The sequence below is a fragment of the Balaenoptera ricei genome, chromosome 1 (genome assembly GCF_028023285.1).
Source record: "Balaenoptera ricei isolate mBalRic1 chromosome 1, mBalRic1.hap2, whole genome shotgun sequence".
Taxonomy (NCBI): domain Eukaryota; kingdom Metazoa; phylum Chordata; class Mammalia; order Artiodactyla; family Balaenopteridae; genus Balaenoptera; species Balaenoptera ricei.
The window spans coordinates 141,588,025-141,606,608 of NC_082639.1; the positions used below are offsets into that span (position 1 = coordinate 141,588,025).

Genomic DNA, 18,584 nt, shown 5'->3' on the forward strand with positions numbered 1-18,584 from the left:
AATTCCTTTAAGGCCATTTAACCATAAATGCATGTCAGGGTTTAAGAAGAAAGTACTGGATGAGTTCCTGGAGTCCCAGTGCAATGCGTACTTCATAATCCATTAAAGTGGTTTTTGTTTTCGTTGTTTTTTAAACTTTTTATTTTGAGGTAATTACAGTTTCACAGGAAGTTGCAAAAAATAGTACAAGGATAATTTTAGATTCACAATATCAAACCCCGGGAAATGGATGTTTGTACAAGACATGTCTGTATAGTTCTGTGACGTTTTACCTTTTTTTTTTTTTTTTGGCTGCGTCAGGTCTTCGTTGCTGCACGCGGGCTTTCTCTAGTAGTGTCGGGCGGGGGCTACTCTTCGTTGCGGTGCACGGGCTTCTCATTGTAGTGGCTTCTCTTGTGTAGCACAGGCTCTAGGCGCGCGGCCTTCAGTAGTTGTGGCACGTGTGCTCAGCAGTTGTGGATCACAGGCTCTAGAGCACAGGCTCAGTAGTTGTGGCGCACGGGCTTAGTTGCTCTGCGGCATGTGGGATCTTCCCGGACCAGGGCTCTAACCCATGTTCCCTGCATTGGCAGGTGGATTCTTAACCACTGCGCCACCAGGGAAGACCACGTTTTATCACTTGTGTAGATTTGTCTTATTGCTACCCCCATCCAGATACAGAACTATTCCATCGCCACAAAAGATTTCTCATTTGTGCTACCCCTTTATAGTCACACCCATCCTACTCCCACCCTCATTCCCCACCATTCTTAACTCCTGGCAGCCACTATGCTGTTCTCTATCTTTATAGCCCTAGTTTGTTGTTGTCTTAGATGGGCTAGTAATGTAACATTGTTTCAAAGGAGAAGTGTTTTCTGAAGCAGAAACTACTATCTTAAGTTTTTAAGAACCTGCTTGTTTCTTCATACTTTTTAATTATAAATTTCTTTAGGATGGAGGGCTCCAATGTAATTTTAACCTATTTGCTCCCAAGTAATGTGACTGGAGGTTCATTTAACTCCTGCCTTCTTTCAGTCTGCTTCAAACAGAGTTTTATTAAAGGGGAAAAGCATTTTTTCATTAAGCTAATGGTGTTGAAATGTCCCAAAAATTGAATGGATTTTTCAAAACCTCTTAGCATTTCTTAGTTGAGGAGTCAGAAAAGCATTAAAAAAAATTTTAATGTAAAAAATAAGGCCACAATTCACTAATACCTTTGTCTGTGTTCCTTATCATAATAAATTATAATGATAAAGATAGGATCAAATGAGTTGCTATGTCTAAAGCACTTAGAATAGTGCCTGGCACATAGTGATCTCTATGTTAGTGTTAACTATTATTTTTATTGCTGCTGTTAAGACATATGTTCTCAGGAAGAAAGGACTTTTTAAGCACAAAATCAGAAGATTAGATCACACAGAAAAGGACAGGTGTATTGGCTACTTTAAACAAACAAAAGCCAGCCCCCATGTGCACATAAAGAAGATTGGGAAGATGTTTACATAGGTTTATTCGGGTGGTGGGTTTATAGGTGATTTACGGTCCCCTAACCCCCATTTTCTATTTAACAAATACATTTAACGACCATAATTCCTCGTATAGTTGGGGAAATTAAAGTATAATATATAGAAAGGGAATTAAATATACCTAGTTTTGATACGACTCTTGTGAAACTGACACTCAGTAGTGCTAGTATAAATGATTCAGTATTTCAGAAGGGCAGTTTGACAAGTATCAAGGCCTTGAAAAGGTTCCTACTCTTTGACCTAGTGATTTCACTTCTAGGACTATATATTTAGGAAATGATCAGAAATGTCAGAAAAGGTGTAAGAATGTTCATTATAGTGTAACCTTACTTCTAATAGGAAAATGGATTATCAAATGGCTCAATAAGTTTAATAGCAATTTGATAGAGACACTTTGATTATAGAATTAATATAAATTTGGAAATTATATTAACTGGTTAAGAAACAAATTCAGAGTTGATGGATTTAATTCTAGGAATTTTGTCCTAAACTATGACATCTTTATATGGTTGTATAAATAGGCTGTGATTTTTAGAAAGAACAAACATGTCTTCTAGAAGTTTGATGTTTTTAATATAGTTATTATATGTCATTTTTATGTTAATATCTACCACTAAATATTTTCTGTCTCTACAGGAAGATAATGTGCAATGAGCATGTATCTAGGCTGAGTATCATGTACCAAAAATTTCTTTTACTGTAGAATTGCTTCTGTCATTTTTTTTTTTTCCGTCAGTAATTTCGAATTTGAAAGTTGCAAATTAATTTTAGGTTTTAAAAAAAGTAATTCATATCTTCAGAGCATTTACTGTTTATCTATTGTGTTAAAGTGATAATTTTCATCTCTTTCTTCAGTATTCCCTGTCTCAGTTGCTCAAGACAGAAATTTGGGAATTTTAGTACTTCTAGATACCTCATTCTTAGCTTACACTGTGTGGATCCAGTTTTTGACCAAGTCCTGCCTACCTCCAAAATATCTTGAATATTTTACCAGTTTTTTTCAATATCCACTGACACTACCCTAATTAAGGGAACATTACCTTTTTCTTGAAGTATTATAATATCATCACAACTATTTCCTCAATCTTCCCTTGAATCAATTCATTCTTTTTTGTTTCTATTTTATTTTAAAATTTTATTGAAGATATGCATATATCATGTTTAAGAAGCCAAATATTTCCATAAGAGAACAAAATATAGCAATATCCTGTTGCTCCCACCCTTCCAGCCTCCACCCTTGAGCCCCACACGCATCCAAGTCTCTTAGCATTTCTTATTTGGAGGAATTTATATGTTTTTAAGATAATATGTCTAAATGCCTGTTGCTTATGATTTTTCAATTTTGGATATGATTTATTGATTCTCTACTATAAAAGATGATTTCACTCTCTTATTTTCTCTTCCTCTCACATTTACACAGTTTACTTCCTCCTCTTTCCTGTATAGTTATGTCACAATTTTGACATGAATAAGTAATCCTGGCTCAACCATTCTTTACAAGTGTAGAGAAAGCTAAAGAACAGTTGAGCCATGATTACTTACTTAAATTTTGTTTTCCTTGAGCTAAATAACTTACTTTAGCTTTCTCTACATTTGTCACTAATTTTTCTGCCAGAAGTGAATGTAGTGAGTGTGTTTTCTCAGTGTGTTCAAACACTCCAGATATTGTTTCATCTTTCAGAGATGTCTCTCTTCGAATTTCCATCCTTGCTACTTACCATCTGGACTGTTGTTCTTAAGGTCTGCTCATTGCTTTGTCCCAGGATCTCCCTTTACTGTTTATCTGGGAATTTCCAATATTTTCTTTCTATGTTGGTTCCTCGGTTTCCTGGATCTTGTCTTCCTTTTTCTTACTTCGCTAGTTTGTTTTGATGGAACACATATTCTACTAGCTCTCTGATAATAGGTGCCTATAAGGCGAATTCTCTGAGACTTTCATGTCTGAAAATGTCTGTGGTATACTTTCATACTTAATTGATATTTTTGTTGGATAAAGAATTCTAGGATTTTGTAGGCATTGTTTCAGTTGTCTTTTAACTTCTAGGGTTGCTATTGAGATTTCTGATACCTTCTGATCCCTATTTTTCTGTAGGTGATCTGTTTTTGTTTTGTTCTGTTTTTGAACTGATAGATTTTATGATTTCTTTGTCTACAATGTGCTACAGGTTTTTGATGCTAGGCCTTGGTTTGAGTCTTCTTTTTTTTTTTTTTTTTAAATCTTTTGTAATGGGTGTTAGACAGGTCTTTTGTCCTTTAAGTTCTGGAGGCATTTTCTTGAATTAGCATTTTTTTTTTTTTTTTTGATAAGTTACTTTCCTCTATTTTCTCTGTATTCTCTTAAAATTCTTTTTATTATTCAGAAGTTGACTCTAATGGACTCTTCTAATTAACATAATATTTTTGCTCCTACTTTTAACTTATTGTTTAAAAGATACTATCACCTTTATCTCACAACTCTTCTGTTGATTTTTTAAATTTCTTGTATTATATTTTCATGTCCAAAAGTTTTATTTTGTTCTCTGAATATTTCTTATTTGTATCCTTCTATTTTTGCCATTTAATGGGAGAAATATCTGTCTGAAAGTAATAATTATATGGTTTTGTCCTTTTCTTTTCTCAGTTTTCTTTTGTTCTCTGCCCTAACTTGATTTCTTCAGAGGTTTTCCTTTTTTCCTATGGATTCTGTCTCTTTCTGGTGGTGGTGGTTGTATTATAGCAGGGTTCTTAACCTATTTTGAACCTTGAACCCTTTTGGCAAACTGAAGCTTCTGGAACTGAACACTTCTTTAATATCAAAGGAAATCAGTCCTAATAAGGTACACTTATTAAAATATTTTTAAAAACTGTTCTATGGCAATATATGTGCCTCTTTATTAACATATTAAGTAAGATCTATAGGTGATGAGATTACAACTTCCAAGTAGTGATGAAGGTAAATGATATTTTTGAGATATCTGTACCAATTGTAATGTGATATGAAAATATCTGTGATTTTTATTAGTGACAAAGTCACATGTATTGCCAATTCTTCTATAATTTGTAGCCTACATGTATAATTAAAAGGAACGTCATTTCAGTTAGAGGTTAGTGTAAAACAAAAATTTAATTTTTTTTTTATTACATCCAAGTTCTTGTGCCCTTTGAATTCTATTGATAGACCCTGTGGGGGATCAAACACCCCTTTATTAGAGGTTTCTTCAAATACCTGGGGTCGTTGGCTGTCAGCTCAAAGATTGAGGTACTAGAAAGCTGATTGGAAGCTCTGAATGAATGACTGGGGCTTGACAACTAGTGGGCTTCACTCTATGTTGTGGGATGCTCAGCTTTCATTGTTTGTAGATAGATTTTTCCTCTTGGGATTCAAACCTCTTCAAAGAAGAACCCATCATTCTGCATATGGAGTATAAGTCTAATTATCTGTGTTCACATAGACAAGTAATTTTGCCCTCTTATGTTCTAATCAAATTTCCTTTTGTGTTTTAACTGAATGGTTATGCTATTAAATGTGTTCATATTAAATAAAACAGTTCTGGGAAAGTACACAACTGACTTTAATGCTTTGAAACCATTAATGCAACAGGAAAACTGGACTATTTCATGAATTTATATTTAATTTTCAACTTAATTTTTCAGGAGCTTTCAAGTTGTGGATGGAATAAAAAAGAAAAATACAGTTCTGCACCAAATGCAGTTGCCTTTACAAGAAGATTTAATCATGTGAGTTGCTTATAAAATTTTGATATTTAGTTTCTGAAATTCAATTCCTCAGATTATAATTTTTCATTAAGAAATAGTTTTAAGTTTTTACATCAATTCTAGAGCATTTTCAGCCAATATCTCTTCAAATATTGTCTCTCTGCATGATCTCTGTTTTTTTCCTTCTGTAATTCCTATTGGAAATTTACTGGAACTTGACATTCTTTCCTACTTGTAGGAAAATATTTCATCTATCCCTTTGTGCGCTGTTCTGCATGATCTCCTCAGATCTATATTTCAGTTCACTAATTCTTTTCAGATGTGTCAAATCTGTTTCAAATCTGTGTGCTTTTACACTAGTGTCATTTTTTTTCTTATTTTTAAAATTTCTTAAATCATTTTCAACTTTTTATTTTATAATTTCTGTTATTATCCAAAGTCCTTGGAGTACTAATTCTCTGTATCTGCTGATCCTTACTCAAAATGGTTTGTTTTCTTATGCATTTTGTAATTTTGAATTGAGAGCTCATGTTTATTTAAGCTTTAGCTGTGGGAATTTTGCTGCTGCCTAGATTGAGGGTGTATACTGTCTAAGAGGCATTTTGTTTGCTTTTGCCAATACCAACGGCTATTACAGAACTAGGACTATTTTTTTATGTTATATGTTTTGGTTGGGGAACATCTGTACATCTCTGTACTGAAAGTTTAAGCTCCAAATCCAATTAAGGGCAAGTTACAAATTCTTGTGAAAGACTTAATTTTCTCCTTCTTCTGTGTCATCTCCCTCTGTCAGTAGGTGAATTGTTTAGTCTACTTTTTCACCAAAATTGTAGCCCTTTGAAGATCCCTTAGATAGGAACAGACAGGGGACAGTAGAGGTGTGAGGCCTTATATTATGACTTTGAAGGAGTATTAAATCCCAAGTCCCTATGCTCTTGAGAGGAAATCTTCCAAAGGCAGCTGTAGTACCCTTTCCTTTTTTGCCTTTATTTCCTTTGTTTTTGACCTCTAGTGAAATCTTTTCTTTTCCTTTCAAGTTAGTTATACACTTTTTAAAAAATGGTTGGGGTTTAAAAATGGGGTTTATAGCAAATAGTTTCTCAAGTTATTTGGTTCACTGTATTACCCAAAATGGAAATGAGTTAAAGTTTTTTTTAAATTAGATTAAACCATTATTAAGGGGCCTAGACAAACATGTCTTATACTGAATTCCTTATTTAAGCTATTTAGCAGTTCTAAAATTTTTCTGAGGTGGTCAGAATTTATCATCACAGTAAAACTTTTTTCTTCACCATACAAAAACATTGTGACAGTACCCATAAATTTGACTTTAGATTTTTAAGCACTCATATTATTCTTTTTTTTTTTCATATTATTCTTAAGTAAGCCAAAAGGTTGTTAGAGTCAAATACGTCACAGTGTACCAAAAGCTCTTATGCTTAATCAAGATTACAGTTGATCTATAATAAGCTCCATTACTTAGTTATTCCATTACTGTTATTTTCTCCTAGGAGGGTGTTAGGAAATCTGAAGGTAGCAAATTACAAGGAAGTTACAGAGAGTCTTTTATTTTTAAAATGAGTTTCTTGTAGATAGCATATAGTTGGGTCTTCCTTTTTTTTGGTCTGGTCTGACAATCTCTGCTTTTCAATTTAGACCTAGAAAAAAATGCAAAGAGAGTTTCTGTATATCCCTAACCTCCCCTAATCTTAACATCTTAGGTAAGTATAATATAGTTATCAGAGCCTGGAAATTAACATGGGTACAATAAATACCATTAACTACACTAAGGGCCCTATTCAACTTTCTTCAGTATTCCCACCAATATCCTTTTTGTTGTTCCAAGATACCATTATGGATCCCACATTGCATTTAGTTGTCACTAATTCCAACAAAAGAGTTATTTTGGAGTCTGTTTCTTTTTAATGCTTTTTCTCTTAACAGTCAACTTTGAATCTGTTTCTTTGTGTGTCTGGTAATTTTTTCAATCGTAGTGTCATCATTATGGATAATATGTTATAGAGATTCTGGATTTTGTTGTCTTCTTTTGAAAAGTATTGATTTTTATTTTATCAGGCAGTTAACTTGGCTGGACTCAAAGTCTAAATTCTGTCTCTCCTTGGAGAACATATTTCTCCTTGGAGAAGTCTTTCCAGATTTTATCTTCATTTGGGCTTCTTAGAGTTTCCCCTGCACGTGCACAGTTGCATGTTCAGCCAGAGATTTGGATGGAGTTTTTATATAGATTTGGGGGATTTTTCTTGCCTTTCCAGAATTTCCCCCCTCACTTTCTAGCCAATTGTCCTCTGACTTTTTTTTTTTTTAACGCCATTCCTTACGTGCTCCCCCCAACTTTCTTTTTTTTTTAATTTTTAAATTTTATTTATTTATTTATTTTTGTCTGTGTTGGGTCTTCGTTTCTGTGCGAGGACTTTCTCTAGTTGCGGCGAGCGGGGGCCACCCTTCATCGCGGTGCGCGTGCCTTTCACTATCGCGGCCTCTCTTGTTGCGGAGCACAGGCTCCAGACGCGCAGGCTCAGTAGTTGTGGCTCAGGGGCCTAGTTGCTCCGCGGCATGTGGGATCTTCCCAGACCAGGGCTTGAACCCGTGTCCCCTGCATTGGCAGGGGGATTCTCAACCACTGCGCCACCAGGGAAGCCCTGTCCTCTGACTTTTGAAGCCATTAAGACTGTGGCCTTCTGCTTGAGTTTCTGGTGCTCCACATTGTAACTGGTGAATGTCCTCAGACAATAAACTTTATAAGTGCAATTCTCACCCAGTACATCTTACTTTTTCCAAAGATCTGTTCTCCAGTTTCTGCCTTCTTTTGGTTCCTCTCTTGTGCTTTTAATAGTTGTTTTTATAATTTGTAATTATAATCAGATGAGCATTTCCAAAGATACCTGCTTCTCCACATTACCAGAAATGGAACTCTCCCCCATCCTTTTAAAACTATGCTTTTTTATTGATTATTGAAACAGTAACGTACATTGCAGGGAAACTGAAACAAGGTAGAAATTTATAAAAAGGTGGGGGGAAAAATCACCCTGAGGTGACTGTTGTTAACATTTTTAGTATATATTCTTCCATTCTTTATTTTTTTACTACTCTAATAGAAATAATGCTGTACATGTAATTTACAGTCCTATTGTCTTAACATACCATGAAATGTTACTGTATCATAAAATCATTTTGTAAACATTTTAAGTATCTGTATAATCTCCTATGACTTCACTCTATCATAATTTTAATAATCACTCTATTTTCGCTATTTCTCTAATAACTTGTATTCGTGCCTTCTGGCCAGTGGCTTCCTGATTTTTTTTTAATTGGGGGAAGGGTTGTCTAAGTTTCTTTTAACTGTTACCTTTCGATAATTGGAAATTTGACTAATAATTGGAAATTAATGTTTTTAGGAATGATAATGATTTTAGGTTATGTTTATAAAAAGACTCCTTTTAGAAAATATTTATGCATGCAATTATATATTGTCCATGATTTGCTTCACAGTATTAATGGGGCACTTGAGGGCAGGGTGAGGGTGGAGGTGAGAAAACTTGGCCATAACTTGGTTGTTGAAGCCGGTTGATGTGTACTGGGGACTTCATTATTATCATCTGTTTAGTTCAGTATACATTTGAAGATTTCCATGATAAAAAATTAAGAAACTATCTTTAAAGCTTAACATATGTTTGGCTGCAAATAAAAGGTTTTCATAATGCTTTTATATGATTATAAAACCCTGAATAAAGCAACTAGAGTTAAAAATAGCCTATGAATAAAATTTTTCCAGGATTTACTTTTTAATGAAATATTTGATATATTTTTAAGAATGTGTTAAATGTTTGTTTGAATCTTATGAAATTGCCAATGTTTGACCATTTTTAGCCTACAAAACTGGCAAGTTCATATGGTTAATCTATTATGTATTAGGAAATATTCTGATAAACAACTGTGAATTCACCACCTAAACTAAGAAATAGAATATTACCAAAACTGTTGAAGTATTTTACATATTATTTGTTCTATCCTCACTTAAGGGGTAACCATTATCTAAAAATTTTTATTTTCTTCTTTCTTTTGTATTTTTTTAAACTTGATTTAAAAAATTTTTAACTCATCTCATAATTCCCATATATATAGATCTACCAGAAATATTTGTACCCCTAAACAGCAAGTTGTATATCTTGCTTGTTTTTCATCTTTGAAAAATATATCATCAGACTATATGTAGTCTTCTGTGGTTGCCTTTTTTCACTTGTGTGTTTCTCTGCTGTATCCATGGTCATGTATGTAGCTCTCGTTCATTGTTTTTTCAGTGCTGTCTTCTAGCATTTCATTGCATGAATGTATCAGAAAGAATTTATTATTCTTTTGAGGATAGACATGAGATGTGTCTCCTAATTTTTTGCTGTTATGAAGTATGTTGCTATGAATATTCTAAGAGTCTTTTTGGTGCCCATGTGCAGTAGTTTCTTAGGCAGGGGCTTTCAAACTTTTTGACTGTGACCCACAATTAGATAAAATATTTTACATTGCAACCCAATACAGAAATTAAAGTTTTCTGAAATAATATTTACTTGTATTAGATGATATGTACTTTGATCTTTTTCTGTTAAATAAAAAAAGCAGTTGAAAAACATTGCTGCTTAGACTTACTAAACTGATATCATAAAATGGGTGAAAAACACTGTGATTTGTTTGAAAAAATATGTGCCTAGATGTAAAATTTGTGTCATAAAGAGTATATCCATGTTTAACTACACAAGACAGTGTCTAATTTTTTTCAGAATGATTGTACCAAATTTGCATTGAGCTTTCATTACTGCATATCCCTGTCAACATTTGTTATCATCAAACTTTGCAATCTGGTATAAAATGACTTCAACTTTCATTTTCATTCAATTAAATATTTATTAAGCTCCTACTATGTCCTGGGCATTGGTCTTGATGTTTGGGATATATTAGTGAATAAGAAAAACAGAGATCACTCTCTTCGTGTACCTTTTCATTCTAGTTCTTCCTAATTTTAATTTCACATATTTCTTTTTTCATTTTCAGAAGTTCTATCATTTTCAAATCTCTCTGGTCATTTGTATTCTTCTCTTATTTCTTACTTTAAACCACTTATTGTAAAATAAAACATGGATTAAAAAAAAACCCCACAAAACAAATATATGGTTTAATGAAGTTTTGCTAACTACCCTAGAAACCCCTCCAAGTGCCTCATCTCAGTCCACACCCTTTCTTCTTCCAGCAATACCCACTGTCTTGGCTTTTATAGTACCAACTGTCTGATGTTTGTAGTTTTATCACATAAATGTGATCGCTAGTTTAGCCTTGCCAGTTTTTTTAATTTGTTAAATGTTTACCACTATTTTTTTTTGAATTTTTGAATTTTATTTTATTTATTTTTTTATATAGCAGGTTCTTATTAGTCATCAATTTTATACACATCAGTGTATACAGGTCAATCCCAATCACCCAATTCAGCACACCACCATCCCCACACCCCCATGGCTTTCCCCCCTTGGTGTCCATACATTTGTTCTCTACATCTGTGTCTCAACTTCTGCCCTGCAGACCAGTTCATCTGTATGATTTTTCTATGTTTCACATACATGCGTTAATATACGATATTTGTTTTTCTCTTTCTGACTTACTTCACTCTGTATGACAGTCTCTAGATCCATCCACGTCTCAACAAATGACTCAATTTCGTTCCTTTTTATGGCTGAGTAATAATCCATTGTATATATGTACCACAACTTCTTTATCCGTTCATCTGTCGATGGGCATTTAGGTTGCTTCCATGACGTGGCTATTGTAAATAGTGCTGCAATGAACATTGGGGTGCATGTGTCTTCATGAATTATGGTTTTCTCTGGATATATGCCCAGTAGTAGGATTGCTGGATCATATGGTAACTCTATTTTAGTTTTTTAGGGAAACTCCATACTGTTCTCCATAGTGGCTGTATCAACTTACATTCCCACCAACAGTGCAAGAGGGTTCCCTTTTCTCCACACCCTCTCCAGCATTTGTTGTTTGTAGATTTTCTGATGATGCCCATTCTAACTGGTGTGAGGTGATACCTCTTTGTAGTTTTGATGTGCATTCCTCTAATAATTAGTGATGTTGAGCAGCTTTTCATGTGCTTCTTGGCCATCTGTATGTCTTCTTTGGAGAAATGTCTATTTAGGTCTTCTGCCCATTTTTGGATTGGGTTGTTTGTTTCTTTAATATTGAGCTACATGAGCTGTTTATATGTTTTGGAGATTGATCCTTTGTCCGTTGCTTCATTTGCAAATATTTTCTCCCATTCTGAGGGTTGCCTTTTAATCTTGTTTATGGTTTCCTTTGCTGTGCAAAAGCTTTTAAGTTTCATTAGGTCCCATTTGTTTATTTTTGTTTTTATTTCCATTACTCTAAGAGGTGGATCAAAAAAGATCTTGCTGTGATTTATGTCAAAGAGTGTTCTTCCTGTGTTTTCCTCTAAGAGTTTTATAGTGTCCGGTCTTACATTTAGGTCTTGAATCCATTTTGAGTTTATTTCTGTGTATGGTGTTAGGGAGTGTTCTAATTTCATTCTTTTACATGTAGCTGTCCAGTTTTCCCAGCACCACTTATTGAAGAGACTGTCTTTTCTCCATTGTATATCCTTGCCTCCTTTGTCATGGATTAGTTGACCATAGGTGCGTGGGTTTATCTCTGGGCTTTCTATCTTGTTCCATTGATCTATGTTTCTGTTTTTGTGCCAGTACCATATTGTCTTGATTACTGTAGGTTTGTAGTATAGTCTGAAGTCAGGGAGTCTGATTCCTCCAGCTCCATTTTTTTCCCTCAAGACTGCATTGGCTATTAGGGGTCTTTTGCGTCTCCATACAAATTTTAAGATTTTGTTCTAGCTCCGTAAAAAATGCCATTGGTAATTTGATAGGGATTGTATTGAATCTGTAGATTGCTTTGGGTAGTATAGTCATTTTCACAATATTGATTCTTCCAATCCAAGAATATGGTATATCTCTCCATCTGTTGGTATCATCTTTAATTTTTTTCATCAGTGTCTTATAGTTTTCTGCATACAGGTCTTTTGTCTCCTTAGGTAGGTTTATTCCTAGGTGTTTTATTCTTTTTGTTGCAGTGGTAAATGGGAGTGTTTCCTTAATTTCTCTTTCAGATTTTTCATCATTAGTGTATAGGAATGCAAGAGATTTCTGTGCATTAATTTTGTATCCTGCAACTTTACCAAATTCATTGATTAGTTCTGGTAGTTTTCTGGTGGCATTTTTAGGATTCTCTATGTATAGTATCATATCATCTGCAAACAGTGACAGTTTTTCTCTTCTTTTCCAATTTGTATTCCTTTTATTTCTTTTTCTTCTCTGATTGCCATGGCTAGGACTTCCAAAACTATGCTGAATAATAGTGGTGAGAGTGGACATCCTTGTCTTGTTCCTGATCTTAGAGGAAATGCTTTCAGTTTCTCACCATTGAGAATGATGTTTGCTGTGGGTTTGTCATATATGGCCTTTATTATGTTGAGGTAGGTTCCCTCTATGCCCACCTTCTGGAGCGTTTTTATCAGAAATGGGTGTTGAATTTTGTGCATCTGTTTTCTGCATCTGTTGAGATGATCATATGGTTTTTATTCTTCAATTTGTTAATATGGTGTATCACATTGATTGATTTGCATATATTGAAGAATCCTTGCATTCCTGGGATAAATCCCACTTGATCATGGTGTATGACCCTTTTAATGTGTTGTTGGATTCTGTTTGCTAGTATTTTGTTGAGGATTTTTGCATCTATATTCATCAGTGATATTGGTCTGTAATTTTCTTTTTTTGTAGTATCTTTGGTTTTGGTATCAGGGTGATGGTGGCCTCATAGAATGAGTTTGGGAGTGTTCCTTCCTCTGCAGTTTTTTGGAAGAGTTTGAGAAGGATGGGTGTTAGCTCTTCTCTAAATGTTTGATAGAATTCACCTGTGAAGCCATCTGGTCCTGGACTTTTGTTTGTTGGAAGATTTTTAATCACAGTTTCAATTTCATTACTTGTGATTGGTCTGTTCATATTTTCTATTTCTTCCTGGTTCAGTCTTGGAAGGTTATACCTTTCTTAGATTTTGTCCATTTCTTCCAGGTTGTCCATTTTGTTGGCATAGAGTTGCTTGTAGTAGTCTCTTAGTATGTTTTGTATTTCTGTGGTGTCTGTTGTAACTTCTCCTTTTTCATTTCTAATTTTATTGATTTGAGTCCTCTCCCTCTTTTTCTTGATGAGTCTGGCTAATGGTTTATCCATTTTGTTTATCTTCTCAAAGAACCAACTTTTAGTTTTATTGATCTCTGCTATTGTTTTCTTTGTTTCTGTTCCATTTATTTCTGCTCTGATCTTTATGATTTCTTTCCTTCTGCTAACTTTGGGTTTTGCTTGTTCTTCTTTCTCTAGTTCTTTTAGGTGTAAGGTTAGATTGTTTACTTGAGATTTTCCTTGTTTCTTGAGGTAGGCTTGTATAGCTATAAACTTCCCTCTTAGAACTGCTTTTGCTGCATCCCTTAGGTTTTGGATCATCGTGTTTTCATTGTCATTTGTCTCTAGGTATTTTTTGATTTCCTCTTTGATTTCTTCAGTGATCTCTTGGTTATTTAGTAACATATTGTTTAGCCTCCATGTATTTCTGTTTTTTACGTTTTTTTTCCCTGTAATTCATTTCTAATCTCATAGCGTTGTGGTCAGAAAAGATGCTTGATATGATTTCAGTTTTCTGAAATTTACTGAGGCTTGATTTGTGACCCAAGATGTGATCTATCCTGGAGAATGTTCCATGCGCACTTGAGAAGAAAGTGTAATCTGCTGTTTTTGGACGGAATGTCCTATAAATATCAATTAAATCTATGTGCTCTATTGTGTCATTTAAAGCTTCTGTTTCCTTATTTATTTTCATTTTGGATGATCTGTCCATTGGTGTCAGTGAGGTGTTAAAGTCCCCCACTATTATTGTGTTACTGTCGATTTCCTCTTTTATAGCTGTTAGCAGTTGCCTTATGTATTGAGGTGCTCCTATGTTGGGTGCATATATATTTATAATTGTTATATCTTCTTCTTGGATTGATCCCTTGATCATTATGTAGTGTCCTTCCTTGTCTCTTGTAACATTCTTTATTTTAAAGTCTATTTTATCTGATATGAGTACTGCTACTCCAGCTTTCTTTTGATTTCCATTTGCATGGAATATCTTTTTCCATCCCCTCACTTTCAGTCTGTATGTGTCCCTAGGTCTGAAGTAGGTCTCTTGTAGACAGCATATATATGGGTCTTGTTTTTGTAGCCATTCAGCAAGCCTGTGTCTTTTGGTTGAAGCATTTAATCCATTCACGTTTAAGGTAATTATCGATGTGTATGTTCCTATGACCATTTTCTTAATTGTTTTGGGTTTGTTTTTGTAGGTCCTTTTCTTCTCCTGTGTTTCCCACTTAGAGAAGTTCGTTTAGCATTTGTTGTAGAGCTGGTTTGGAGGTGCTGAATTCTCTTAGCTTTTGCTTGTCTGTAAAGCTTTTGATTTCTCCATCGAATCTGAATGAGATCCTTGCTGGGTAGAGTAATCTTGGTTCTAGTTTTTTCTCTTTCATCACTTTAAGTATATCATGCCATTCCCTTCTGGCTTGTAGAGTTTCTGCTGAGAAATCAGCTGTTAACCTTATGGGAGTTCCCTTGTATGTTATTTGTCATTTTTCCCTTGGTGCTTCCAATAATTTTTCTTTGTCTTTAATTTTTGCCAATTTGATTACTATGTGTCTCGGCGTGTCTCTCCTTGGGTTTATCCTGTACGGGACTCGCTGTGCTTCCTGGACTTGGGTGGCTATTTCCTTTCCCATGTTAGGGAAGTTTTTGACTATAATCTCTTCAGATATTTTCTCTGGTCCTTTCTCTCTCTCTCTTCTCCTTCTGGGACCCCTATAATGCGAATGTTGTTGCGTTTAATGTTGTCCCAGAGGTCTCTTAGGCTGTCTTCATTTCTTTTCATTCTTTTTTCTTTATTCTGTTCCACAGCAGTGAATTCCACCATTCTGTCTTCCAGATCACTTATCCGTTCTTCTGCCTCAGTTATTCTGCTATTGATTCCTTCTAGTGTAGTTTTCATTTCAGTTATTGTATTGTTCATCTCTGTTTGTTTGTTCTTTAATTCTTCTAGATCTTTGTTAAACATTTCTTGCATCTTCTCGAACTTTGCCTCCATTCTTTTTCTGAGGTCCTGGATCATCTTCACTATCATTATTCTGAATTCTTTTTCTGGAAGGTTGCCTATGTCCACTTCGTTTAGTTGTTTTTCTGGGGTTTTATCTCGTTCCTTCATCTGGTACATAGCCCTCTGCCTTTTTATCTTGTCTATCTTTCTGTGAATGTGGTTTTTGTTCCACAGGCTGCAGGAGTGTAGTTCTTCTTGCTTCTGCTGTCTGCCCTCTGCTGGATGAGGCCATCTAAGAGGCTTGTGTAAGCTTCCTGATGGGAGCGACTGGTGGTGCGTAGAGCCTGGTGTTGCTCTGGTGGGCACAGCTCAGTAAAACTTTAATAGCTTGTCTGCTGATGGGTGGGTCTGAGTTCCCTCCCTGTTGGTTCTTTGGCCTGAGGCCACCCAACACTGGAGCCTACCTGGGCTCTTTAGTGGGGCTAATGACAGACTCTGGGAGGGCTCACACTAAGGAGTACTTCCCAGAACTTCTGCTGCCAGTGTCCTTGTCCCCACGGTGAGCCACAGCCACCCCCCGCCTCTGCAGGAGACCCTCCAACACTAGCAGGTAGGTCTGGTTCAGTCTCCCCCGGGGTCACTGCTCCTTCCCCTGGGTCCCAATGCGCACACTACTTTGTGTGTGCCCTCCAAGAGTGGAGTCTCTGTTTCCCCCAGTCCTGTCGAAGTCCTGGAGTCAAATCCCACTAAGCTTCAAAGTCTGATTCTCTAGGAATTCATCCTCCCGTTGCCGGACCCCAGGTTGGGAAGCCTGACGTGGGGCTCAGAACCTTCACTCCAGTGGGTGGACTTCTGTGGTATAAGTGTTCTCCAGTCTGTGAGTCACCCACCCAGCAGTTATGAGATTTGATTTTACTGTGATTGTGCCCCTCCTACCATCTCATTTTGGCTTCTCCTTTGTCTTTGGACATGGGGTATCTTTTTTGGTGAGTTCCAGTGTCTTCCTGTCGATGATTGTCCAGCAGCTAGTTGTGGTTCTGGTGTTCTCTCAAGAGGGAGTGAGAGCACGTCCTTCTACTCCACCATCTTGGTTCCTCTCTCCACCACTTTTTAATTTACACTTTCTCCCTTTATCCATTTCCTTACTATTTACCTGTGGAGGAACCTCTAGAGTCTCCCACAGTCTAGACTGCATTCAGTGCTGTTTAATATGTTCTATGTTTTCTAGAAATTAGCTGCTGGTTCCAAAGGTTCAGTTGGGTTCAGTGCCTTTGGCAAGAGTCTGGGTTGTGTTGGGTTTTTTCATCAGGTCTTTTTTGTGATGTTAGCAGTTGTCTAGATCCATTATTTGAGGTTGTTAAAAGGTGAATTCTCATTTCATTCTTTTTTATTTATTAGTGGGAATGCTTTTATAAAGAGACATTTTTCCCTCATCTAGTATTTGCATACCCAGAGGTCCATTTCCTATAGGCAAGGAAGGATAAATATTTGATTTTTTTCTCTTTATTTAGCAGTTCTGAAGATAATGAATTGGTGTTATCATTTAACGAAGACCAAGTAGTTTATTTTAATTTTATTTTGAACTCATAAATGTAAACAAAGATGATGTGTTTCAACCCATTGCAGTTATTACCCTTATTGAAACTCACATTGTCCCATCTTTGGCCAATGGAAGTCTCTTCAGGTTGGCTTTCATGTCCCTTTTCATGACCCTAGTAATCTTGTAACAGTTTCTTTGCTATTTGTATGCAAAGATGTTGCATGTTCATTTTGTCCATCACCTGCCCCCTGCCTGGAATCAACATTTCTTTAATAAACCTTGGTTTCTTATAGTGGGAAATGGACCTGGATGCTAAAAATGCTCATTGCTACTAGGGTGACCATAATTTCTAGGCCTTTTCAGCAGATATAGCTAGGATATCTATATATCATACACACACAACTATTTAAAGATAAAATATCTCATGAGTTCTTATTAATACTTCTAATTCAAATTCAGGACCAGAGTTTTACTTTACCTCTTCCATATTATACATGCATATCCTTTCTTCCATACCCACAATCTGGTTTTCAGGGAACACAGGGCATGATACAGTATCCTATGTGACTCATTTGCTTTAGCCTACATAACAAATAACAGTCTCAGAATAACAATACTAATACCAATAATATTCCTATAAAGAGGTAACTATATGTTTTGCAAATGTGTTTTTTTATAATTGTATATATTGTCTGGGCATATAGGCATTATATAACATACTCTCCTTCTTTTAACCCTCATTACTCTTATTTCTGTGAGTAAGTGCATATTTAATGCTCACTACAATCCTCATGTTGATGTTTCTCTAGTCATTTGACTGTCTGAAGCTCGTTCTCCAGGAAATTACTTGGGAAGGGTTCATCGGAACAATAATTCTTGGGTTTTTACATGTTGACAAGTTTGCCTGTCCTTTGTATGAAATTTTCTTTCTTGATAATATTTGATATAGTACTCCATTTTTTTTCTGGTAAAGTGTTGCTATTGAAAAGTCTGATGATAATTAAATTTTCTTTTCCCTAAAAATCACTTTCTCTTTTTGTCTCAGCCTAAAGATTTTTTTCCTTTAAGTCCAGTAATTTCATTAAGCTATGCCTCAGTGTTGATCATTCTGGGGCAGTGTTCTCAGGTGTGGTTGGCTTTAGCTGGGACTGTTAACTGGGGAGCACCTACACTTAGCCTTTCTGGCATGGTGCTCTCAGGGTAGTTGGACTTCTTACATGGTAGTTTAGGAATCCCAGAGAGAATGTTCCAGCAGTCAAGGCAGGGGCTACATGTTCTTTTTTGACCTTACCCTGGAAGCCAGCATCAGCTTCATTAATTTTCTGTTTCTTGAAGCAGTCATGAGCTTGTCTAGGTTCAATGAGAGCTGACATACACCCCAACTTTCAATGTGAGGAGTGACAAAGAATTTGTGGCCATGTTTTTAATTTTATTTTCATTTATTTATTTTTTTTAATTAAAAAAATTTTTATTGACGTATAGCTGATTTACAATGCTGTGTTAGTTTCAGGGGTACAGCAAAGTGAATCTGTTACACAAATACATATATCCGCTCTTTTTTAGATTCTTTTCCCATATAGAGTGGCCATGTTTTTAAATTACCGTAGTATTTGTCTTAAAATTTGACATAAAATTTAATTAAGTCAATGATCATG

The 18,584-nt window shown here is 35.5% G+C and overlaps 1 protein-coding gene across 3 annotated transcripts in view; it reads left to right on the forward strand.

Moving 5' to 3' along the window:
* RALGPS2 (Ral GEF with PH domain and SH3 binding motif 2) overlaps positions 1-18,584 on the forward strand; it is a 158,467-nt gene that overhangs the window by 57,029 nt on the left and 82,854 nt on the right. For all 3 annotated transcript variants that reach the window (XM_059937230.1, XM_059937250.1, XM_059937240.1), the window contains exon 5: positions 5,139-5,222. In XM_059937230.1, coding sequence (XP_059793213.1) covers positions 5,139-5,222 — 84 coding nt within the window. The remainder of the gene's footprint in view (positions 1-5,138; positions 5,223-18,584) is intronic.